The sequence below is a fragment of the Oryzias latipes genome, chromosome 4 (assembly GCF_002234675.1).
Source record: "Oryzias latipes chromosome 4, ASM223467v1".
Lineage (NCBI taxonomy): Eukaryota > Metazoa > Chordata > Actinopteri > Beloniformes > Adrianichthyidae > Oryzias > Oryzias latipes.
In genome coordinates this window covers 11,753,095-11,778,271 of record NC_019862.2, presented here as the reverse complement: position 1 = coordinate 11,778,271, position 25,177 = coordinate 11,753,095, and the positions used below count along the sequence as shown (strand labels likewise).

Below are 25,177 nucleotides of genomic sequence, written 5' to 3'. Positions count from 1 at the left end.
CATCATGTGAACAAACCTGACTGAAACAATTATTGACTAGCTTCCTGCAGTTTGCAGCTCTTCAAATCTCTGCCGTTATAGTTAACGTGTTTTCCGCTATAAAATGCATACAAAGATGAAAATAATTTTTTTTTGATCATAGTAGTAACATTAGGATGGTCTTAGTTTTAGGGCAGGGATGTCCACTTAGTTTCTTCTGTTTAGTTTAGCAATCAGCTATTGAATTCTATGACTTTATGTTCTTTATGATTCATGTTTATTACACAATTACCGGAATGAAGCCCATTGAGATGACTATTGCTGTAAATATTGGGCTATAAATACAATGTAATTGAATTGAATACAACTACAGTAACCTCGGTTGGAACAAACAAATAATAATTCGGAAAGAAAACTGAAACCGTACAAGTTAATACAGGTTGTAATTATTTGCTCTTGTTCGAATAAGCAAGACTGGTCATCTTTACATTAAAACGTGAAATTATTGAAGTATTTTTTTCTTTTTCTTTTTGCCTGTCTGTGCTATTCTGTCTGTTCAGACTGTTACCTGTTTTTTGTAAGTGCAAAGGAATTTCAAACTGAGCCCCAAATGACGGCCGGTATTTTGACAGCTGTGGTCCACGGATGAGTTCAACTAAGACAGCCAAGATGGGAGACATCTTGGCAACTGAAGCCGATCTCCTTGGGATGATTAAAGAGGTAAAGCATGATAGGGATGTGAAGAAAAAAACTGCAATTAAAATCCATAATCTGTTTATTCTGATAGTTGATCTAACATTTCAATGTATTCCACGATGGTGATTGTATAATTAACACACTTTGTGTTTGTTCTCTTTAGTACCTGAAGTTTGGGGAATTTGAAGAAACGGTTCAAATTTTTGACAAAGAATGTAAAAGCAAAGGCAAACTTGTCTCCAAGCCTCGAGGAAACGCTCTCAGAGACTCAAAGACTCGTGTCATTCAGGTAAATTATACGTTTCATAAGATATCTTAGTCCTTGATAGTAATCAGGGGTGTAAGGATTCATTTTAACAACAATTCCACTCAGAGAAAAATACCTGGGTTCTAATCAGTGCAGGTGAAGTTTTCCACATTCCTTGTATCTCTTGCAAAATAATCAAGTATAAATTAAATGTGTGTGCAAACAAACAAGTACCGGTAAACAAGAGTTAATGGCAAATCCATTCCCATTTTAGTTTCATAAAGTTCAACCCACTGTTGTTTTTCCACAAAAAAATACAAATTAAACATTATCAGAACATTCTGCCACACTGTATGGTCATGTCTTTACTAAATTCAAAGTAATGACGGACTGATCAGTTTTATGCTGCCATCACGTGTTTTGTCCGCTGTGATGCACTTGGTAGTTTTAACATTATAGTAAAATAAACGTACCGTACCTCAATCGAAACGGTATTTTCCAATATTGATTATAATCGATTTGTTTCATTTTGAAATGATTTTATAACGGTATAGGTCGACCTATTTCTATAAATGGCTTACTTCAGACAGATCGATTTGGTTGAATCTTAGGATTGTAAATCTAATATTCAATTAAGTTGATGTTCCCTTCTCTACTTCTGTGCCGGTCCCAAGCCCGGTTGCTTTGAGAAGGTTGCATCAGGAAGGGCATCCGGCGTAAAACATTGCCAAGTTTACCATGCGACTTGTTCGCTGTGGCTACCCCTGATGCGAAAAGCCGAAAGAGAAAGAAGAATTGTCAACCCCCTGATAGTTATAGATAATATGTGTAGGCTACAGACCATTCTAGGTATAAAAAGCATTGAAACCATGCATACTTTTAGAATGTTAGTTAAAGTGATTGAAGTTTTCTATATGTGTAGTATCGTGATTGTTCTAATTATGTGTAAAACAGTAAGTAGTGTATATTTAAAAAAATAGAGCGCAGAAGGAATAATCTTTACTCTGGAGAAGACTTGTGGGGATTCCTGAAATAAACAAACAAACCCGAACAAGATATTTGCAGACACAAAATGATTCCACATATACAAGTCATATATGGAGAAATTGCATTTCTACATTTTTTTCTTCTAGTCTAGCCTATTAGAAAAATGTTTGACCAGATTGCAGATTATTTTACTAATAAAATGTTCATAAGAACAGTTGAATGTTTTTGTTAGTGATTTTCTTTTCAAGTTTTTTTGTTTGTTATGTTTTTTTAAATCTGACTTGAAGGAAGACCTTCTTAGCTCTTTTGACGATGGAGACCACAAAGTTTTCTTTGAGCTGTGGAAAGAGAATATTCCTTCTGAGGTGAAAGATTTAGATGCTGAGACCCAGGGCTTGGAGTTCTACCTTCATGTCCACTTCACCATTTTCCCACTGAGGAGCCATCCAGTTAGACAAGTACGTGAATCTAATTGTTCCTTGTTCTCATAAAAACGAAAACAGTAGTCTTGTGATTTGTTGTTTTTAATGCTGTCCACTAGGTTGTGCTACAAGCTTTGCTTTTTTTTATTCAATAAAGCTGGAATTATATGGCTATGAGTTGAACCCTTGTGCTATCCTATGACCCCACCCTCACATTGACGTGTTCTCAAGAAAAAAGGTTCAGCGCACTGTCTAGTGGGTCTAGATGACCCAACTCCCAAAGTATAAGTGCCTAGGATAACACAAGGGTTAAAGGCACCATTTTTTATTTGGGTTCATTTTTTTTCTAACTTCCATTCCTCTCCAGGACCGTACGGAATTTGAAGAGCGGATTTCCCACTTCAAACAATATCTTGAAACTCGGGGAGCAGAGTTGAGCCAAAACGCAGAGTTTTTGCCCTACTATGCTTTGCCTTTTGTTCCCTTCCCTGCTGTTCACCCTTCCTTCAAAGATCTCTTTAAGGTGATCAAAAGGAAACTTTCTTTGACTTTAACTTTCATTCATTGTTTATTACTGGGTACCACAGAGTTCAACAGGGTTTGACATTATTGTCAAACAATGTATTTCTACCTTTAGGATACCTGGATTCAGCAGTTGAAGGGAAGACTGGACAAATTCCTGACAATGACACTAAAACCCTCCAAGACTCCAAGGCTGATGACTTTATATGTATCCTTTTCATTGGTCTGGTCTTTTGCTGGGAAAACTGTCAGGCAAAACAGAGGTGTAGCACCTGTTTCCTGTTACATATTAGGAATATTATACCAGTATATAATCTCTTGGCATAGACATTTATTATTGTAGAATTGTAATTTTATAAAGTAAGAATAAATAACAAAAGAAGGAAAAACTCCTCCCACTTATTCAGAGTTTATTTGCATCTCGTATCTTTTTTTCCCCACACACAAAACCTCATAGACTAGTGAGTGTCTGGTAAGTGTGGTGAGCACAGACAGACATGGTCCAATGTTCTGAAACCAGGAATATATACTTTTGACAGCATGGACAGGGGCAGTTGTGAAAACAGAAAAAAAAAACATGTGTGCTTAAAACCTCTTAGTAGACACCTATTGTACTCTTTAATCCACAAGAAGAAGCTAAACCAACACCAGAAAGTGAAAGCAGGTTCCCTGTCCACCACTCACTGATGAAACGTCTCTTGACACCTCACTTTTCAAAACATTTAGTGTATTTATTGGGTGTAAAATGTAATCATTTAAACCAAACAAACAAACTAAACAAAATGATTTTTTTTTTTTCATTTTGGGTTAAGTGCCAGTTTAAAATTGAATTACAGTACTCTTCCTAAGTTTAGCGGAAAAAATGTAAAAGTAAATATTTTTTAACTATATAATTCATTGTTCATTTATTATAAGCTTTGTATGGAAGCGATTGTGTAGCATAATTAAAAATAAAAGTCAAAACCAGAAATGCTTTTTCATTTTCAAAATGAAGCTGCATTTCTTCACTCAAAATTAAAATGAAAAAGCAATCCTTCAAAATGCTTTTTCCTTTTCTACGTCAACACTGCTTATTCTGTCACTTAATTCAAATGATAAAGAAAATGGTATTTGACATTTTATTTTCAAAAAGTTCTCTGGTAAATGTGTAGCAAAACTCATTTAGAAATGTCTAATTTGACAATTAAAATGGATTAATAGAAATGCTTTTTAATTTTCAAAATGTAACTGCATCAAATGACTCGAAAATTAAAATGAAAAATCGATGCTTCAAAATGCTTTTTCATTTTCTACTTAAAAAAAACGCTTATTCTGTGTCATAATTAAAACGAAAATGCAATTTTGCAATTCATTTTAACTTTTAGTCAAAAAATGCAGCTTCATTTTGAAAATGAAAAAGCATTTCTGGTTTTGACTTTTATTTTTAATTGTGCTACACAAATGCTTCCATAGCTTTGAAATGTAACAAATAGTAATAGGCATAAAAGTCAAAATATTATTTTTAAGATATATTTTTTTAGGTTTTATAGGCTGATATCAAGAATTCTTTTTTCCATAAAACTTTACCAATGTCTATAAAAGTTTTCATTTTATTTTGTTGTTTTTATGTCTACTTTGAAGCAACTACTGGTAGTTACTATGTAATGCCTACATTTCATTCACAGGGAAGACCGATTTTACCATAAACCTATTTTCAGTTTATTGGCAATTTAATGTAAAAAAAAATGCGACTTTGTTATTTTTTTGTAATTATTAATAAAAGGAGAAAATGGGTGTTGTAATAAAAATATCTTTAACCCCTTCTCACAGTATGGTGCTAATCCACGATGCAGCATTTAATCCAGATCAGCTTAAAAAAAACACAAAAGAATATTTTATGATATAACTGGAAATAAAGTCAGGCATGAAGGGGTTAACAGTTGTTAGTAGTCCTAGTTTCAAGTGGAAAAATGCCCAAACAAAAATTGTGGCTTTTACCACAAACAGAGACACAAATAAAGAAAAGGCTTAAGAAATAATGTATACCTCATGACAAGTTGGAATGACATAGCTGTGGAAATGTTCAAGCAACACACCTTACCTTAGCCACTGACGAGGTGTAAGACTTTTTATTTTAATTTTTTTTTTTTTACTGGTTTTTTAACTCCTCTCCATGAGCCCTTATACTGTTTTGATACTTATTAAAATTTTGGATTATTCTAAAAATGAAATGAGTCAGGCTTTGCCTAAAACCTTTTCAGAAAACAAAGCCATCCCCTATGTAGGCAGTGAAAGATGTGCATGTGTGTAAACTCACAAGTCATTGCATAAGTGTTTCTGAAAATATTAGATGACAGGTGTGTTTGCTGCACAAGGGTGTTGGTTAAAGCATAATACTTAATGAAAGTAAGTAAATATTGAATCAGTACTTGCGTCTTTTCATACAATAGGACATATAATTTTGATTCTAAAATAAATAGATTTTCAAACAGGATGTTCAACACGCATGTTTGTATTGTCCGTTGTGAAGCTTTATGAAGATCCTGTATATGGCTGTCTCTCTCACTCCCTTCTTTCTTTACATGTGCCTCTAGCTAAATCCTACAGAACATTAATGTTAGAAAAATAACAAATAATGTATGCATTCTTAACAGACATCCTCCAGAAAGAGGGCGGCAAAGTTACTAAAGGTAAATAACCTTCAGAATGATGGTACAGAATAACATGCAACTGTTAAAATAGGTTGATTTGTTCTGTAAATTAAGTTAAAAGATGTTTTAAATAAGTGAATTCCACTTTGTTAAAATGTTAAATTATGTTAACTTATCAAACCCTCCCAATTCCGTATTTATTTCCTTTCTCAAGAAATGTTTTAACTAATTTACATTGAACACCCTTTAATATTGCTCTTTGGATTATGACACTAAAGGATTTAGGGTCAAAGACCACACCTCTTAAATATACATCTGATTAAGATGTACCGTACATGTATGCTTTGGGCAGTTTTTATAAACAGTTTGCCAAAGCTTAGGCATGGATGAAAGTTTTATCAATACTTCTGTGTCTCAAGAGGAAAGGTAATAATTTACGTATTAAAGTAGTTCATATACAGTATATTTCTAATGTGGAGAAAGAAAATGTTAAAGAAATAGTAAAGTTAATGAAAAAGCAGAATGATGCTAATCAACACTAAATAAAATGAAACTGCCAATTTAAAGGGTAAATAATTAATCATCAAATAAGTGTAATATATTACTAAAAATATAACTAATTACAGGTAAAGAATTCCAAAAGGCTCGTATTATTTACTAAAACCTGGGATGTAAGTGCTAGAGACTAATTTGGCTAATACAAAACAGTTTAAAAAAAGATGAATATCTCCACAATGATCAAATAAATGTACCTGCAGAATAATTATTCAGTTGAAATACTTTAAATAATATATTTATTCCTTTAAAACACTTTTAATATTGTTTGAAAAAATCTTTATACTTGGCATTGAATTGAACTTTAGTGATCACACCGAGGAGAAATTCAAGATTGCTGTTAATGCTAGCACCTCAACCAAAAGAAATAAACTGAACTATAGTGGTGTTATAACATCTCTAAACAAAATAAGAGTAATAGCGAAACACTGCTTTATATAAATTTTCAATTAACATAAACATATGTTTTGTAAAATAAAGTAAAGTTGTAAAAGTCCAAGCAAGAATTTCCTGAAAAATGTTGTTAAATATAATAAATTTGCCAGAAGTAATAAATTGGAAGAATACAAATGGACCTTAGTTGCCTGAATCATGTCTTTATGAGCTCTTGTTACTTTTCAGACATTATACAGCAGCTACAGCTTCAGCTTGCTGAGTCGGACCGTCGCCTTTCCAGTTGCTTAAGGAAGTTTAACAAGATGCAGGCAGACTACCACAATCTGATCGGAATCACCGCCGAGCTGGTTGATTCTTTGGAAGCCACAATCAGTGGGAAAATGGTAAGCCGCCTCAGAAACCCAGTACGCACATGTAGTGGGTGCACTCACAGACTTATGTTTGCGAGTTTAGTGTGCACTGTGCAAATTAAAAACCTTTAAAATATAATACCATGTGGACATGACAAAAAAATGGCTGTCATTTGACAGATTATTAAAGCTGATGTGATGTTTTTTTGTTTTTTTTTAGATCTCGCCTGAGTATCTCCAGAGTGTGTATGCTCGCCTTTTCAACAATCAGATGAGGCAGAGTAGTGATTTCACAAGGCCTGGCACAGTGAGTACACAATATGAGTTTTTCCGAGCCCGATGCATAACTTGGCATATCCAGATAGTAATAGTAGTAGTATTTGTTCCCAGAACAAGAGCTGAGATCCTTTATCTGGGGTGGCACAATTTCTGGAAAGTGATGTGATCATAAAATAGATACCTCACCTTTGGAAGTGATATACCGGTGTCTTCCAGTAAATTAAGCAAGAAACAAGGACAAGCTTTACAATGAAAAATCCTTTTTGTTCACTGTTCAAAAAAATGTCACTGTTAACTTGCTTGGTATTTTTCTGCAGTAGTTCATACCATCCTTGATCTTGACCAGTGCTTGTGTAGAATTTGGTGCTACCTCTTTATTTCATCCTTTTATTTTACTTTCAGGAAGTTCTTAAATATATAACTGACCTTTTTTTGTTTCTTCTGTAATTCTCTCAATGGCAAAAGTCTAACGAAGAGTTATATTTTCCTTAACACATCAAATCAGCTGCTAAACTAGTTTTTTTTCCTTCTAAATACTTGCAGTTATTTTATTCGTATAGTTCAAAGAACTCATTAGCTTTATTTGACTACCGGTAAATATGTAGAGCACTTCGCTTCACTACATGACATGACTTGACTTTAAAAAGAAAACCTTTTTTCATTTAGAACGAAAGCTAATTTGGCGTGTTGTTTAACGCCCACACACATACTGAGCTGATATGCAATATTATCTGTAAGAGCAAGAGTTACAGACTAAACTGAGGTCGTATGATATAACGGAAACAAAAGGAAGGCTGTGTTATTGTTCAGTGTTGCAACACAAGATAATATAATCAGCAAAAGCTCTTCTATTTGGATTTATCTCACCTTTGGTAGTATTTATGGGTTTCTTTGGGGGGGTTTGTATGGTAAGATTCAGGGAGTTGGCTGAGATTTAGGGTCTTTTTTTGTGTTTGTTTTCTTTTAGCAAACTTTTATGTGTGTAGGCATTTAAAAAAAATAAACAGAATATAAAACACTTTACAATGCCATAAAAAGTATCCACAGCTTAAATCCAGTCTGTCCTCACTAAGTTAGTACTGTAAAACTGACATTTTAACTTCAGTTGCTCTTGTGTTTTAAACTAAAAATATATGTGTCTGTTTTTTTGCGTGTGTGGTGCTTTTGTCCACAAAGGGATATTACTCTATGAGTCCATATGATGATGGCTATGTAAGTTGGATGCTTTCATCTTCTCTTCCTGTCATTGTTCACGTCACCCAGTGTCGTCTTGCTTATGCCTCGTTTTGTGTTCTTCCCCTCACATTTCCCGTCTGCCTGCCCCCCCCCCCATTTTTTGAATAATCCAACTTGATTATTTATACCTAATCTTTTATCTGACAGTTGTCTGCATTAGTCCTTATTCAACTCTGAAAATGAACAGGAGCTTGCTGTAGAGCTTACCTCACCACTATCCCTTATTCCCCAAAATCCTAGCGTTTAGTCCTCCTCCTCGTTGGTCCCTTCCCTGATATTTTCTGCTTTCCTCTTTTGTTCTTTGGATTTGGATTAGGAAAGGATTTATTATTACAAGCAATCAAAGAAGGAGTAATGTACAAAAAAATACAATCAGCAGAGTTTTACATCCATACAAAGACGTATCAAACATTGGATAATTAGCCATCAAATCATAGATTGCTTAAAAGGGAGTGGAATCCCCACCCTGTTCTACCTTACCATTTTCTTTACTTGAATTATTATCAGGTTCATAGCCTTACCAACACAGACACAGGTCAGTAAGAATCCTTACGTATCAATAAATCACATGACAAAGATAACGTACATAATAATTACGTAAAATTGACATAACACTGTTTCAGAACTCATCATAACATATGCAGTTCAAGTATCAAAAATATGTGCAGATTATTTTTCATTTGAAAATTCATGAATCACTTTTTGGGAAACCAAGTGAAGTGATATAATTAGAGATCAGTCACTTCACTTAACCATCTTCAATAATGAAGTAATTGTTTTATAATAATTATAAGGTAATGCTGTGAAATAAAATGGTTCATATTGCGTCCCTTGTCCAAGGTTGGAATTCATTCTGCTGCCTGATTGACAGCCGTCATTCTGGATTTAACAGAGTTTATAAAGATGTTTGCTGTAATATCTGCAGACATAGTTTGTTGAGTTCCTTGTCCTTCTGCAGCTGATATCAGTGCAACTGAGTAGGTTGAGGTTAGTGCCCATGATTTTCTTGAAATTATATTTGGCTCTTTTATTTATTATTGCATTTGTTAGCTCAGATGTCCGTGATCAAACACTTCTCAAAGTCCTTCACGTTGTTGACAACCAAGACCTTGGACTGGTCTGGTGGACCGAATGGTTTAACAAAAATCCTGCAGTCTTTTAAACAAGTGTCAGGTCTGCTTGGACTTTCAGATTTTTCCTTTGCCTCATCAGAACAAAATAAAAAGAATTTTAAAATTACACAAGGTTTTTTGTATAAACCAAGGAAAACATGTTTCCTTAGTTTCCACTGTATAGTGTGAAGGATAGAAGTGTTAGATGGACAGAATATCTGGATTTAAAAGTGGTTAAATAGGAACCCAAGGGACGACAGTAATAATTGATTTTCCTTCTGATTTAGGTTGTAAATCTGTTGTTATAAAAAAAATTGTCCAATTGAGCTTCTTTTTTTTTAAATATGTATAGATTGTTTATAGATATTTAAACCAAATCTATGTTACTTTGTACAAATTCAGATTTGTTTCTGTTTTGATTTCTCTAGTCTCATTCCTCAGCCAGGTCCACAGGGCAATTTCAACTTGTTTACTTCAAAAGCAAGAAAAGATAACATATCATATAACATTTCATATTGATTTTTTGCTTTGTATCAACCATTCACACAACACGGAAGTGAAATAAGAGCAAACCAAGTGATGTCTTTGGTGATGTGAGCACTATCTAACCAATATACTGACCTGTCAGGTTGAAAGTTCAGCTTTTAAGGCCTCATAACTAATTTAAGAGTTCATTTCTTTTTACTGAAAAAAACAAAAAGAAAACAATACAAGATATATATTTTTCAATTTCACTCATTTTCCACAACCACCTTAAAGATATGCTTTTTTTGTTTTAATCTATTCTAGAGTGGGGCACAGTATTTAGTTTTCAAGGCTGCTCAGATACTAACTTTGGATTTGTCACAATTCATTCTCTGCATGAAAAAAACAATAATCCAGAATAGCCTTCAGCATGTAACCCAAGCATGATAACAGCTTCAATGTCTTTGGTGGACTAAACTAACATTTGAAAGGGATACTCCATGGGAGAAGTAAAAAAGACATCTGCATGGGTCATGTTTTATGTAATAGTACAGATGACTTCCCAACTAATCTAAATGTTAAATTCACCTGTTTTTTGTTTTAGGCCTCTTCTATGCTGCGGGCATCCATTGCACCTCCGTAAGTTTTATAATTCAAGTTTCTCCTATCTGATTACTTTGGTTTTTGTGTACCACTAAAACATGGCTGACATTTTAAATATCCAGGAGACCAAAGGAAGTGCCAATATTGCCTTCTTTAGACTACGAGAAGCTAAAGAAAGACTTGATTGAAGGTTCAGACAGACTGAAGACCCTCTTGCTTCAAGCACTGCGATGGGTAATAACGTTTAATACTGTCTCTTTTTACAATGGTACAACAGAATATTCCATTAAAGCTACCAAAGTACAACCTAAATTTGTACCATTTGTGGGTGAATAAAGTTAACTAAACTTTTGTTTCAGTTTTGTTCAACATTTGTGGTAAAAGGCTATTTTTAAACCTGTTTCCATTCTTTTGAAGCCGTAATTGTTACGTTGTTTTGTTATTTTGTTCGTCAGCGACTGACTCGCTCTCTGCCTGGTGAGCAAAGAGAAACGGTGCTGCAGGCCTACATCGGCAATGACCTGCTGGGACGCTACAGTACGCAGCAGGTGAGGCAGCCAGGTTAGGGCACTTCAATAACGCAACCTTTATTTATAAGCATTGATTCACAACAGTAATGACTGCAGGACGTTATACAAAGAAAGTTAGAAAATGTCAAATCATTATTGTTTACATACATTGGCTGTAAAAGTCTATGTATAGAGACTCCCCTTTAATTCTGTGATTAACAACATTAAGAGAACTTACATGAAGGTATAACTTCCCTGATACAAATACTATTGAATGGAAATGTGTCATCTCTAACCATCGCCATATCTTTACACATACATTTTAGGCCAATGTTGCTATAAAAGGTAAAATTGTTTTTAAAAAAATGTATTAAAAGTAGATATAAATATTGTCGTAAAGGATCAAGTTTACATTAAAACTAGATCCTTACTCGCCTTTTATATTCACAAAATCGTTCGCATCACAATCAAGTATTTCTTTTAGCATGTGCATGTAACCCTTCACAGCATTTCTTTGTTCTTCTTCAGTGTCACAAGAACTGCTTCTTAAATTATTAAACATTCCTGCACCATTTCTAAAGAAAGATGCCACAAGAAGACGCGGCATACAAAGTTTCCTTGCTTGTCCATTTGCAAAATTATCATCATCGTACAAAACTTTCAAGACTATTGCTCTGACATTTATTAATCTGAAGTCTTTCCCTTTTTAAATTTGAAACTTGATTAAAAACACCAAACATTTGGATATATATAAATATAATTATATATTTGTCCTTAGCAAATTTCACAATTTGAGATTTGTATTCCCATCTTCATACCTTGTAAAAAGATGCTTTGCACTCTTAAACTATATTTGTGCTCCCTCTTTTATTTTCTTACTTGGATTCTCTTTTTATAGACACTTTGTCTTTTAGGAGAGTACATAGTCCTGACTCCATCACTGCAAAAAAATGGATGTAAAGTACAGCTATGGGTAGCTGTTAGGGCGGATTGTACCGGAATTTTAAAAGTGCTTGTAAAAAAAATTGTTGCAGAAATTGAAACCAACATTGGAATTCTGAATTAAAATAGAATTTTTAAGTGTGATGTTTGTTAGTGATGCACCTTAGCTTTGATGTAGGAATAGTCTGCAGCAGACTAATATTATATCCTTAAAACAAAGGTACTTCTTTTTTACTGTTATTTTTTAAAGAAAAATACATCTAATATTCTAAACAAGCAACTTATAATAACAAAACAGTGCACAAGCTAAGCAAAAGCACATCAGAAAACAAAGAATTGATCAGAGTTTTACTACTGGCATGTATTACTTAACCTTAATGGCTGCTCTTTAAAATGAAAACTTTGTTTTTGCTAGTTTTGTCTTATTTATTGTCTTTTATATACATTTTACCCTTTATTAAAGTGATGTCATGTAAAGTAATGGTAAGCAAAATCGTTACCAACTTTTTGTCATCTTTTTTGTCTCCCAGAAAACTGTACTTCTTTTATTGAGATCACCAAACGAGATTGTCCGTCAGTACATGGCTCGACTCATCAACGCATTCGCTTCCCTTGTAGAGGGTAAGTTTTTAGTCTAATGTATTATTGTGAAAACATAGAGTTAAAAACCTCAATAGCTTTTTGCACAAGTTGGAGGTCATTAATGAAGCTTAAAAGCTGCATGGCTGCAACCGCTTTGGGCAGATTGGAAAGAGAGAAAAAATGATTCTTTCATTCTGATGGACAAAAGTTTTAAGTGGTGGTATTTGGGTGTTGCTGACCAGACCTTAAGTCACTATTTCTATCTGTGCAGCTAAAGTCATTCTTCTTAGATACATATTTGCAAGCGTTGTGCTTAAACTTTATGGCAGATTTCTTCCGTTATTAAAAAAAAACATAAAATAAATAATTTTATTTTCATTTTGAGAGGAAACGAGGATTATATTCAAAAGTTGTGAATGTCATCCTGATGATTGCCTAATTTGATGATTATTTGTTTAGGGCGCATTTACCTCTCCCACATCCCCGTTCTACTGAAAATTCTGATGGAAACCCTGAGGAAGGAGGAAAAAGATTCCCTAACTTGGGAAAATGTGCTGGTGTGCCTTCAAAAACTTAGCCTCAGGTAAATTTGAGATCATTTAAATATTATTAGTCAACATATTTCTACCAGAAAAACCACCAATGGCCATAAATAAAGACTTTCTGTAATAAAAGCATAAAAAAGAAACCTTTCTAGCACCCTGAAAATGTTTACTTATATTTGATAAATAGCTTTATTTTGCATTTTTCAAATCTACAATATATTTTAATCTAACTATCATAGCTTATTTTTCCTTTGGATTGAAATAAATAGAGTATTACAGTGTTTTTATGCCTTTTTTCCTTTGTTAGACGAAGCCAGCAGACAATCATGATAGCAGATGATCTGATTGGCTGGCTTACAGATGAGCTGCAGGACTCAGACTGCCTCAGCGACTACACCCTGGTCTACTCTGCAGCCCTGCTGATGAACTTGTGTCTGCGAACAAAAGGTGACCATGTCAAAAATATTCAACACAAACATTCCAAAACAACTTAACTTTTAAAATTAAGTCCATTCCCAGATGTATCCACTCTTATTTTTTTAAAGAATGAACAAAAATGTAACTAATGGAAATATTATTATTAAAAACAAAGCGTCATACAGATAAATGTTCACTGTATATTATTCACAGCATGAATGACAAAACAAAGCCAACATTTTCTTTTTAATCAATAGAACAGGGAATCTTTAATGTTCAACAATGCAGCACATCAATTCCTCCGGATCTAAAAAGCTATGTATTTAAACATTTTGAATTTTTTTACATTTTATGAACTATAATTCAGCACTGTTATCCATAAATAAATATTCAATTATGTAATTATCAACAAACCATAAAATATGTCTTATTAGAGAAAAGTATGGACTAATAACCTAAAGTGATAAAAATAATTTTAAGGTTTAGTTTAATATTACCGGTAACTAAAATATAAAGACACATTTTATTTGATTGGTTTATTTCTTGTCAAATTTACTATTTTCAATGTGATGTCTTTTTTTTAATTTTATTATTAAAACATGATTGTGGTTTTCATTCAGTTCAAGACATTAGCTTTTCTATTTGCCTCTCCGCCCAGTAAATATTAGTGCGGTTTAGAAGATCTAAAGAAGAAGGAGTGGTTTAAACACTTTAAAAAAACACTTAGGAAGAAAATGTTTCAAAACTTTATAAGTATGACTCAACATATTAGAAAATGAAGGTCATTGTTTAACTCCAGAATGTTTCTTTAATTGTTGGTTTAAAGAGGGTGTGAGAGATGAAATGTGTTCAAATGTGTGTGTTTATGGTGTTATTTCTGCAGGAAAAAAGAAGTGTGCAGAGAACGCAAAACTTGTGCTAAAAGTTCTGACAGATCTCCTCGGACATGAGAACCACGAGGTGATCCGCTCACATGCTCACACATAGACACAGCTGTAGTGTAGATTACCGATACTAACAGAACATGTATGTATAACACGTGTCACCTACTAGTGCTGACAAACCCAGGCCTGGTAGTGGTGGTGTCAACAGCTTTTGTTTGTGGTTTCCATGTTATGTATACTGCATTTTTGCTGTATATTATATTTCCTCCATGCCTGCTTTTTTTTTGTTGTTCTAAAACTCCTACAATGGAGATCGATTTTGTTGATACTGCTTTTGTCGTCCTCAGATTCGACCATATGTAAACGGAGCCCTGTACAGCATCTTATCTATTCCCTCTGTGCGACAGGAAGCCAAAGAGATGGTGAGATAGCTAAAAACAGCTTCAAATGATGTGCCTTCCACCATTTTATGTCTCTCCTTTAAAGTCCAGCCAAAATGTTTCAATCTTTTTTTAATGTTACCTTTCAACTGCAGAGCGTTGAAGAGATTCTTCATTGCTACAACAAAGAGAAGAACCAAGACTTTAACAGGCAAATAGAGTTCATCATTAAACAGCTGAACTCAGGTTGGTAAACGGCTCCAGTTTAGAGAAATACTTCACTGTGAAGCATAAGAGGTGTAAGTGAAGCGTGTGAACAGTTTGAAGCTTTACTTTAGTTTTATTTATTTTTATCTAGCTGAGGAAGAGGGGCCGGAGTCAGACGACGAAGATGAAGAGGATGACAAAGACGTAAGGCATCTTGTATCTGTAAAATAAAAATATTTAGACTATAGGACAGAAGCAGAACAACAGTTTAATAAAACTTTGGCTCAAATATGCAAGAAGAAACAAAAGAACCAAACCAGAGAAACCTGTTTTGTTTTTTTTTAATATTCTTGACACATGAGCTGCAGACAGGTGTGAAACCTGTCATAGATACTGGAAGTCCCACAAGTTTGCCAGAAGTTTGTGTTGAAAAAAATTCTTTATGTATATTATTTGCTTTATATATATATATAAAAAAGAGTACACTTTTATGTAGTATATGAGAATTGTAAGAACTATATGAAAGTTCACAGAGTTGACCCCATCCTGTGGTTTCATGATGACACCTGTTTAACTTTAGCTTTTGGGTTTTATCTTCATTCAAGTCATTTTACTGGTATACTTTTTTTTCCATCCTGATAAAAAAAAAATGATCAAATTAATAAAAATGACCAAGTTGTTAATTTATTTATTTTTTAATTGGATCTGGTATCTTGGAAAAAAAACTATTTCCCATTAGATGGTATTAGTTTGGAATGCTGGTTTGGCTCCAGCTGTCTGAGAAGTGGGTGGGTTAACTGGCAATGTCATATTTGAATGTTAAGAATTCAAATCACCCCAAGCAAATTCTGTCTTTGCTGTCACTTTAAATCAAAAAGATCTAAGGAACAGCAGGTTGATCTTGATTCTACTTCTGTGTTTTTTTTAGCATGCTTAAGCCTCTTCAATCCTTCATCAAAATTACTTTACCTATGAAAGTCATTTCTATGTCAAAGTGTACTTGTCTGTTAGATACTTGTTTATACTTTTGTTATGGATATGTTTAATGTTTTATGACATATTAGGAAAAAAGTTGTTGTTTTTTTGGTGGTACTTTGGCATTTGGTTGAACAAGTTACACATGATTAGTAGTTAGATCAATTTAAATGTTGCTCCTTTTCCTATATCACTTCTATAAAACAGTATATCATTTCGGTATTACTGTTTGACCTTACCTATTGTTCAGCAACATTCCCCTTTTTTTCCTTTTTTCATACATTTGTTCTAACTCTGCATTTTTTAACTGTACAGCTCATTTTTAGGTCATAAGGTTTTTTGAAAGTATTTCTGTCATTGACTTCTGGTATTTCCGATACTTTAACCAGTTGCTGCAAAATTTTAGTTTTTATTTTAGCGCTCCTTCAGTTCTTGAGTCATTAAAAAAAATGGAAAGAATGATGGGGAACTTTTGAGAAATACATATGTCATAATTTGACAGATTATGGATGACCGTTCATTTTTTTCAGATATCACGATTTTTATGAGACATTTTTACCATTTATTTCAGATTTTAAAACACTTTAATCAGTTTATGCAAGATTTCTGTTTTCACTTTTGTGGAACTATAAAAACTCAAAGCCTTTAAATAGCTTTTTTAGAGAAGAGAGAAGTGTACAGAAGCATGAATTAGGATTTTAAACAATTTTGTGGCAAATCATTACCAGAAAATGTTAATTAATTAAAAAAAACTCTTTTACCAATACATGTATAACTCTTGTTGATTTGTTTTTTTTCACAGGAAGATTTACTGGAGACAGATCTTTACAGGGAGGAACTCCTTCAACCAGAGCACGGAGAACTGTCTGGAGAGAGTTTGTTGACCACAGAGTACCTGGGAGTAAGGCCAAAACTCATGGTCCTATTTTTGGTTCCATTTTTAACCAAATGTTTGACAGGATATGGCACATATTTTTCGTTTAGTCTAATTATAAATGTTGTTATTTCATTGTCCAGATACAGAAAGAATATTGATTGCCCTTTCTAAAACACAAGAATACCATGGTTTCGATGAGCCTGTTTGTTTACGTATTCTAATTTGTGCCCTACCAACTGCAAATTAGCTGGGTAATAAAGTTCCTGGTTGTTCTACTTATCTACTGTTGTGTATGTGGCAGATTATGACTAACATGGCAAAAGCAAAAAGGAGATCAACGCCTTTACCGCAGTCTAATGGCGATGGGCCTCTTCAGCGCCCTGTGACACCAAGTTCTCACCGTGATCTAACCACAGGGTAAGTTAAACACACAAAGGTATATCACAAAAACAAGAGTGCAACCATATGATGACACTTTTTAAAGGTGAGAATATTTCATAGAGCTGCAAGGAACAGCTATGAAGAAATGCTTACTTCGTTAAACAGTAAGGAACTGTTGCAGTTCAGTCTGTAAATAACACTCCTGTTTGTTTTTGGGAAATTCTTAGTGACTTTCGAGCCATCAATCAAGGACCTGAACTTATCCAGGAAGTTCCCCAGAAGAGCGTGGAGAGGAGCTTTCCTCTATCCCAATACAATTCACGGCCTCCAACTCGCTCTGGCAGTCGCCCAAGCACTGACAGCTCCTTACGTCACAGCATTGGTGGGAAGCTTTAACAGTCGAATTCAGTTCATCTAGCGCGTGTCATTGGGTAGAGCCATTTCACAGTGTTTGAACTTCGTCTCAGCTGATCATCAGACATTTACACTTAAATCGTTTATGCATTTTGGCGTTTCTAGGGGGTCACAATCAACTTTCAGTTATTATCACCTGTTACTACTGTTGTCATAGCAAAGCTTGTCGTGACATCAGAGGATCGGAGGAAAGGGAGGCGGAGTCAAAAGCACCTTTAAGTATTGCTAAGAGCCTTAATTTTTTTAATTAATTTTTTTAACTGGTGTCTCTTTTTTTGCTCCGTGCTGTATCTTTTCAAGTTACTCAGCGTTAACATGGAGCTTGGTCCACTTTTGGACTTGGAAAATATAGCAACGTTTTTGAAAACACAAAATATCAAAAGTCAATTTTTGTCTTTCTGTAAAACATCCGGTTACACTCCTAACTGAAATTTGGTTTAACATTAATCAGCATTTTTTTGTCATTTGTCATCCTTTCAGTTTATAGATAGACCCACTCCAATCATCTTTTGAGCTATTTTAAAAGCATTCCCAGTGGTCTTTTGCATTATTAAACCTATTTCGTTTTTTTTGGAAATAGTTTCTGCAGATGAGCAGTAGTTCATTACAAATTCGACTCTGTATTGTGGGCAGGACTGTTGGCGTGAAGTAACCCCGCCAGCCTTCCCCTACCCTTTGCGGCTCATCCAGCGCGTTTTCTACATCACAAAAACTGCTCTTTTTCAAATTACATTTTTACGTCTGCTCGTGATTTCCAAAATTTAAAATCAAGAAATACGCAGAAATTGACCTTAAGTTTCTTAATATGTCATCATTCATCAGAAAAATGGCACAAGAAGAAAATAAAAACACAATTTTCATCAGAGTGGGTTGATATATTGAAAATAAAATGATGATATATTTTTCTTTTAAAACTCTGTCACACCTTTACTCAGATTCAGAAAGTGGCCAATTCTTCCAAGCTGCAGAGGGAGATGGGAGTCATGAACACCGAGTCGTGAAAGAATATTCCCATGCAGAACACAATGGACACGGAAGGTAAAGTGGCACCATCAGACACACCCACAAACCTATATGTGGTATATTCATGCAAATGTATTTAATTTCATTTTTTTATCAACTGACAGAGCAAAGTAACACTTTTAAAAGGACAACAACTATAAGCTTTAGATGTATCTAATTAACTGAAGTTGCCATGTCAGCACTTCCTATTAGTTTATTTTTCTAGTATTAATATTTTTTCAATTCACATCAGTTTTACACATGTAGCCCAATATTATAACAATAGTCATCACAGCAGACCAGTAATTGTATAAGAACACAAAATAGTCAACTACTACTACTAAATAGACTAAGCTAAACTGGGCCTGCCTAGCCTTAGACCCTCCTTCACGGTAAGGAAAAACTCCTAAAAAATAAGATTCCAGAAGAAAAAAAAGAAACCTCAGGGATGTTCACATAAAAGGGGGATCCTCACCCATGACGGACAGGCGATGTACCAGAACTCTGAGAGAAACATTTGCTTATCTAACTCCACAACTGCATGTTTGAATAGTGTGAACGGTTGGGGGCGCGAGACGAATCAGAGGTGAGGTCCACAGCCGAGTACAGGGGCACAGACAAACCAACTGCAATCTGGAATCAGTCCTGCTCCCCTAATTCTATAAAGAATTAGCTTACGCAAAGACATGCTTAGTCTGCAAAAAGGAGATGAGAGCATGCTTAAAATTTGATGAGGGAGCTCTTAGAGGCTGCAAATGCACAGGTCAGCATCATCAGCAAGAAAGTAGACTAATAAGTGTCCACTAAAAACTGCTACCTTTAACCAAACGACCTTCTCGTGACAGTTTTTCCTCAACTCAAACAGGTGTAAGCAGTACGTGGGTCAACACCAGCCGGACCTTTAAGTAAGAGCACAACGTGGCATTGGAAGAAAGATGCCATCCGTACTCTGTCCTCTGCCTCCACAGTCTTAGTTGAGCATCGTCTTTTGGTCAGCTGAAAGGTTAACACTCCCTTCTGTACTCCTGAAAGTACTTCATTCACTTTAGATGTCTGATACATTAGAACGTACTTGCTAAATATTGTTTCAATTCTCTTTCAGCAACATTTTTTTTAACCAAAAAACCCACAATCAGGGCTGCTTGGTATTATTACTGTTAAAGAAAAAAGTATTTTATAGTGTTAATAAATACATGATTCAGCAGTGATGTGTTTTCACGCACTTTTCATGTTGCGCACACGCTTTATGAGAGCGTCAGCTGTAGGAGGATTTGATCTCCATAATAGCTGTTACGTAGATAGTCTGGAAGTGGTTTGTTTATTCAGTCTAGGCAAGCCTCTATATAAACAAACCAATGACGGAAAATTGTTACAGCTAGATACGTTTATTTGCTAGAAGAAAACAGAAAGAAAGACTAATACAGTCAATGAAATTGCTATACAGGTTTCTAATGAATGGTAAATAATATTGAAGCAAAGAAGATAACTTCATACGATTTCTAATTGAAGAGTTAATGTACAAATGAATAAATTAGACCCCAAACTGCTAGTAGTTTTAAAATGCATTTGAAAAGATTCAGTATTAAAGATTGTTATTTGAAATATAATTTTGAACATTTTTATTAGTGTTGTCTAAAAATTAGGCAAGTTATATTTTTGGGTTCAACTTTTTCCAGCACGAGAATGTTGTTGGACTCCTCTAAGTGACTCAGCAGCGCTGAGTTTTTCTGTGAGACTGCGACATGAGTTTACACAAGGAGTGACCACAAAGAGACTCATTCAATCTGTCCTCCTATGCTTTTTCCCTCGTTTAAATCCTGGAGGAACCAAATCCTGCCTGTAATGAGTCCCAGAAAACTGCCAGAGCTATGCCTCCTGGTTTTCATCTGGAGTGTAAAACACGTCCAACCTGGACTTTACTGAACAGCTACCTTAATATTGATCTGGATAACAGAAGCAAGAGCTATAACATGTGAAAGGAACATGTTCTGTGAACAGAGAACCTCATTTGTTTTTTTGTTTTTTAATTATTTTTGGATAAACTAAAGAGTCAGGCTGATCTCCAACTGATCTCAAAATGGCAAAGCAGGACAGATCAGACTGCACTTTACTCTGAAGCCCCGCTTCTTAAACATTTGCTACAAAATGTTACAAATCTTTGGTTAATTCTTTGTGTGGAGTGCTAGGTTCTGTTTTGATAGCACAACAGATTCCAAAACAAGCAGTCTGAGCTTAAAAAGAAGGCTTTTTTATACTGTGGTTGTGTCTGAAACATCTGCAGCTGAATTTAAAAAAAGAAGAATGTTAAATAATCAACTAATATAGTAAATATTTGTTTGCATCATTTTGTTTTATTTTTATTAAATAAATAAAATATTGACATAAGGTTTAGTCAAATGCAGGATTTGAAGCGAATAATTTGTCCTTATCTATCAAAAATGTCATGTTTAATGGAAATCCATCCAAGTAAGGTCTGAGCCGTGGCTGAAGCTATAAATTCAAATGAAAACATTTGCATAGATAATTTAAATGCATGCTTCTCTTAGTATGAAAAGTATCATACTTCAATCCCTATATAGATTCTATGACCATCAGGGCTTTATCTCCAGGAAATAAGCCCATTGTCTAAAACAGATACTGTTTATTGGCAGTGGGAGGAACCATGAGTGCAGCTGGTTTTCTGCACCGAGTTGCAACATGATTTGTGCTGAAGACTCCATATAAATGTAGCTCATTTAACCCATTATTAGCTGCAGTATTGCCGAACGGAAGAACTTGCACAAGTCAAGTAATAATTTAGCTGACTAAACCTGTTGCTATCTCAAAAATTAATTAGTAAGTTTTCCAAGTTACTGTTTGATGTAGAGTTTCTCTTATCTGTGTCTAACTGTTAAAATAAAAAGGGGTTTGTCATTACGATTTTGTTCATATGTGGAATCTTCATTAATCCAGTCTTTTACCAATTCAGCGGAATGTTCCAGATTGAAATAATAGAAAATCGATACAATTTACTTCCTGAACGGGAGAAACTATGATTCATTGTTAACAGACTTTTCAAAAGGAAACAAAAAAAGAAAGAGTTTGTAATCAAAGTATACTATATCACCTTCCAAATGTCTCGAGGCATGTATAATTAATCTGCATTCCTTTCTTTTTTCTTGTTCCATTTGTCATCAGTGGTGGTTACACGACTGCATTCACAAGCAAGCCCAAAATTCCACGTACACCTGACACCCTGATCAGCCCGAGCAGTGCTCAGCATGATCGGCGTCTGGCCCTGCAACCCAAGTTTTCACAATCAGGACCCCAGCAGAGCAACAGACCCAGCTCTGCCAGTTTTGCAGGTAGAGGGGGAAATTAAGGTAAGCAGATAGTTAGGGTGAGAAACTGATACTAACCGGTGTGACAAACCATGTTTCTCACTGAACTACCGGTATTTGATCTTTTGTCATGAAGCCAGATTTTGTGTTTTCAGGAAATATCTAGTTTTAATAAAGCATTTTTTAGCATTAGCTATTTTTTAAATCTGTCAATATTTTGAGAAAAATATTTCTTTATTATTTAAAGAAAAAAAATGATAACTTAATTCCCTGAAGTACACTCAACAACCGCTAGTATGTTTCAAAAAGCACCTGAAATACATGTACAAGAGGTTTTGAAATGAGTCAAGATGTCAATTTTGGATATTCTAGAGATATGCAACTGCTTAGTCTCTCTCAAACAGCCTCATGTTTACCTAAGCCACCAAAATTATTGTGATCTTAACTAGCATGTAGTTGTACAAAATAAATCACTTTAAATCCAAATTTTTTTGTACTTGGAGTCAAAAAGCTCAAGTTTGTATATACCTGCTTATAGATAGATTGTGAATCTATAAAATGGAGGCTCGCCTGTTCTTTCACCTTAGTAAATGCAACAACAGTGCAGAGTAGACCATCCGTCCATCTATCTTCTTAAGCCCCTTATTCCCCTTTGGGGTCACAGGACTGCTGGAGCCTATCCCAGCTGCTGCAGGACAAAGGTGGGGTACACCCAGAAGAGGTTGCTAATCCATCGCAGGGTGCAGAGTAGACCACTTTATTTAATGCTACGTTCACACCGGGCTTGGAAACGTGCATTTAAGCAACCACTTCTAACAAAAAGTCTATGTAAACCGTATATGCACGTTAACCTACATCCACACTAGGCATGTGTTGTTTGTTCAAGAACACGATATTCGCACTTTCATGAAAGCACATTCAGCCAGTGGTGTTCACACATCGGACAAGCAGGGAGTGGTGTCTTCTTCTTTATTTTTACCACTGTTTACTAGCGCTTGTCTGCCACCTACAGTAAAATCCGAAAAGGTTCTATGCCAAATGTAAAAGCAGTGCAAACCCTGCAAGTTTTTCTCCAAGCTTTTTCTTTCCCAGCTCTGTTCCTATAAATGTAAGTCATGGTGTCATATCATTCTGGCACAAACAGCAATTATTATTTATTATTTTTGATCATTTTTACAACAATTAGCACTACCACGTTTTGAAAAGGATGCTATCCACGTGTCTTTACCAAATCTAATTTGTTAAAGTGCAGCTTTTTTGCAATTTAGGAGTCAAGAAGTTTAACTGGTTAAACTCCCAACACGTGATCGATGAACGCTTGATCTAAGGCACTTTAAAATGATTTAAAGGCAAACCATGTATTGAAAAATCGTTTTTTAATATGGTACAGTAAATTGCAAAATGTATTTTCAAAATGGTCAAATTGCATATTGAATTGTTGAATGCATTGTTATTTCAATTATTACATAAAAACTCATGACAATTTAAAATAAAATAGATTTTTTTTTCTATTTAATATTTTATTTTTCAAATTGTCAAATTCAATTGCATATTTGAACATTAAATTCTAAATAGCAAAATGTATTTTCAAATTCCAAGTCTGAACTGCATATTGAATTGTCAATTGAAAAATGTATTTTCTAATTGCATGATCAAATTGCTAATTGAATTGTCAATTAAGATTATTAAGCGTATTACTTTGAATTAGCTCATGCTGGTTTGCGGCGCCTTCCGTCCGTGAAACCCGGGTTCAACTCCGGGCTGCTCCCTGTTCCCTTCTCTACGCCGGTTCCAAGCCCGGTTTGAGAAGGTTGCGTCAGGAAGGGCATCCGGCGTAAAACATTGCCAAATTTACCATGCGACTTGTTTGCTGTGGCGACCCCTGATGGGAGAAGCCGAAAGTGGAAGAAGACTTTGAATTATGACAAAAAAAAACCTCCACAATAGTCATGTCTTTTCTACTGTCATGCTGTTGTAATAAACTATGGAATAAGAAATGTCACCATGATAGCAGCAGAAGTCGGCGCTCAGAGCCACTCGTGACACATATCCGTGCATTTTATCAACAAAACTCAGGTTAATAAGAGCTAAAGGATCCCTCCTTCATGTGGGCACCCCTGAGGTTTCTTCGTTTTTTTTTTCCATTTTTTTGGGAGTTTTTCCTTACCGCGAAGGGGGGTCTAAGGGCAGGGATGCCAGTATAGCTTAGTCAGTTTGTTAGTGCATTTTAGTATTTTCCTATTAAACTCTTTGTATTCATGATCCTTTTGAGTTCATATTTCACTTCGAAGCCCATCGAGACGACTGTTGTTGTGATTTTGGGCTATGCAAATAAAATTGAATTGAATTAAAGGATAATATCATGGGAAAAATTGAACTCACCATGTCAAAAGGCGCTCCATTGCTCAATTTGTGGCATAATATTTTACTGAAGCTTTGGTGTGCTGGTGCTAATACCGGCTGGCGGGTCACAGCTCAAAACTGTGAGTCTCGACTCAAGTCTTGAGATTTGAGTCGTGGCCACCGGAAGTAGGTCGGAGCTGTTTACAGCGTTTGCTGTCTCTCCTTAATTAAGGTGGCCAATGAGTCTTTGAGATCATAACCGTAGCTATATGAGATTTTCCCTTTTTATGAAATGGTATGAAGACTTAAATGTATTTACCAGACACTCTTGAACATGATGTCCTGTTCTTGTTAGGCAGGTACAAGGTAATGTGTACTGTTGAGTGTTCAGTCTGCCTAAAAGCATTCAGTTTGCCATCTCAGCCACATATTGATGAAGTTGTTCCCACATTTGCCTCACATATTATTACAGCTGATCTTTTCTTTGTGTAAATTGTATACCTCTAAAATGTAGCATACGTGACAAATATCTCATTTACTGTAAGTTGACACATCCTCTCCAGTTACTCTGCATTTTCTAGGATCCTTTTCCAAACAATAACAAACAAAAACACAAAGATGCTGCTATAAAAGCTTTGGATAACCGTGTCAACACACCTGTAGGGGTTTAGCAGGTGGCGGGTCATAAATGTAGGTGAAACATATTGAATATCAGCTACACATAAACAGTTTATTTAAATCAATTTTTATTATATAAGGTCATAAGAGAAACGTTTCTAGCAAAAATTCATAAAAACTATTGGGAGACATTAAAAAAGAAAATCAAAAAGAATTTTTTTTCTAAATTTTGGATTTTTTTTTAATAAAAAATGTAACAATATGATCAGTTTTTTAAGAAACCACATTATGCACTAAAACGT

At 34.8% G+C, this 25,177-nt stretch overlaps 1 protein-coding gene across 5 annotated transcripts in view; it reads left to right on the top strand.

The window, feature by feature from the left end:
• The window catches only part of armc9 (armadillo repeat containing 9), a 30,061-nt gene that overhangs the window by 182 nt on the left and 4,702 nt on the right, over positions 1-25,177 (top strand). For 2 of the 5 annotated variants that reach the window (XM_011473967.2, XM_011473966.2), the window contains exons 2-25: positions 540-699; positions 839-964; positions 2,197-2,367; positions 2,699-2,854; positions 2,969-3,061; positions 5,498-5,522; positions 6,660-6,817; positions 7,005-7,091; positions 8,240-8,275; positions 10,481-10,515; positions 10,602-10,713; positions 10,935-11,027; positions 12,461-12,551; positions 12,972-13,095; positions 13,365-13,504; positions 14,358-14,434; positions 14,706-14,780; positions 14,894-14,984; positions 15,097-15,149; positions 16,723-16,821; positions 17,099-17,214; positions 17,406-17,560; positions 18,528-18,630; positions 21,772-21,956. In XM_011473967.2, the coding sequence (XP_011472269.1) occupies positions 625-699; positions 839-964; positions 2,197-2,367; positions 2,699-2,854; positions 2,969-3,061; positions 5,498-5,522; positions 6,660-6,817; positions 7,005-7,091; positions 8,240-8,275; positions 10,481-10,515; positions 10,602-10,713; positions 10,935-11,027; positions 12,461-12,551; positions 12,972-13,095; positions 13,365-13,504; positions 14,358-14,434; positions 14,706-14,780; positions 14,894-14,984; positions 15,097-15,149; positions 16,723-16,821; positions 17,099-17,214; positions 17,406-17,560; positions 18,528-18,630; positions 21,772-21,955 (2,475 nt within the window). In that variant the 5' untranslated portion in view covers positions 540-624 and the 3' untranslated portion in view covers position 21,956. The remainder of the gene's footprint in view (positions 1-539; positions 700-838; positions 965-2,196; positions 2,368-2,698; positions 2,855-2,968; positions 3,062-5,497; positions 5,523-6,659; positions 6,818-7,004; positions 7,092-8,239; positions 8,276-10,480; positions 10,516-10,601; positions 10,714-10,934; positions 11,028-12,460; positions 12,552-12,971; positions 13,096-13,364; positions 13,505-14,357; positions 14,435-14,705; positions 14,781-14,893; positions 14,985-15,096; positions 15,150-16,722; positions 16,822-17,098; positions 17,215-17,405; positions 17,561-18,527; positions 18,631-21,771; positions 21,957-25,177) is intronic. The other 3 variants (XM_020702341.1, XM_020702340.2, XM_020702342.1) reach the window with 3 other exon arrangements.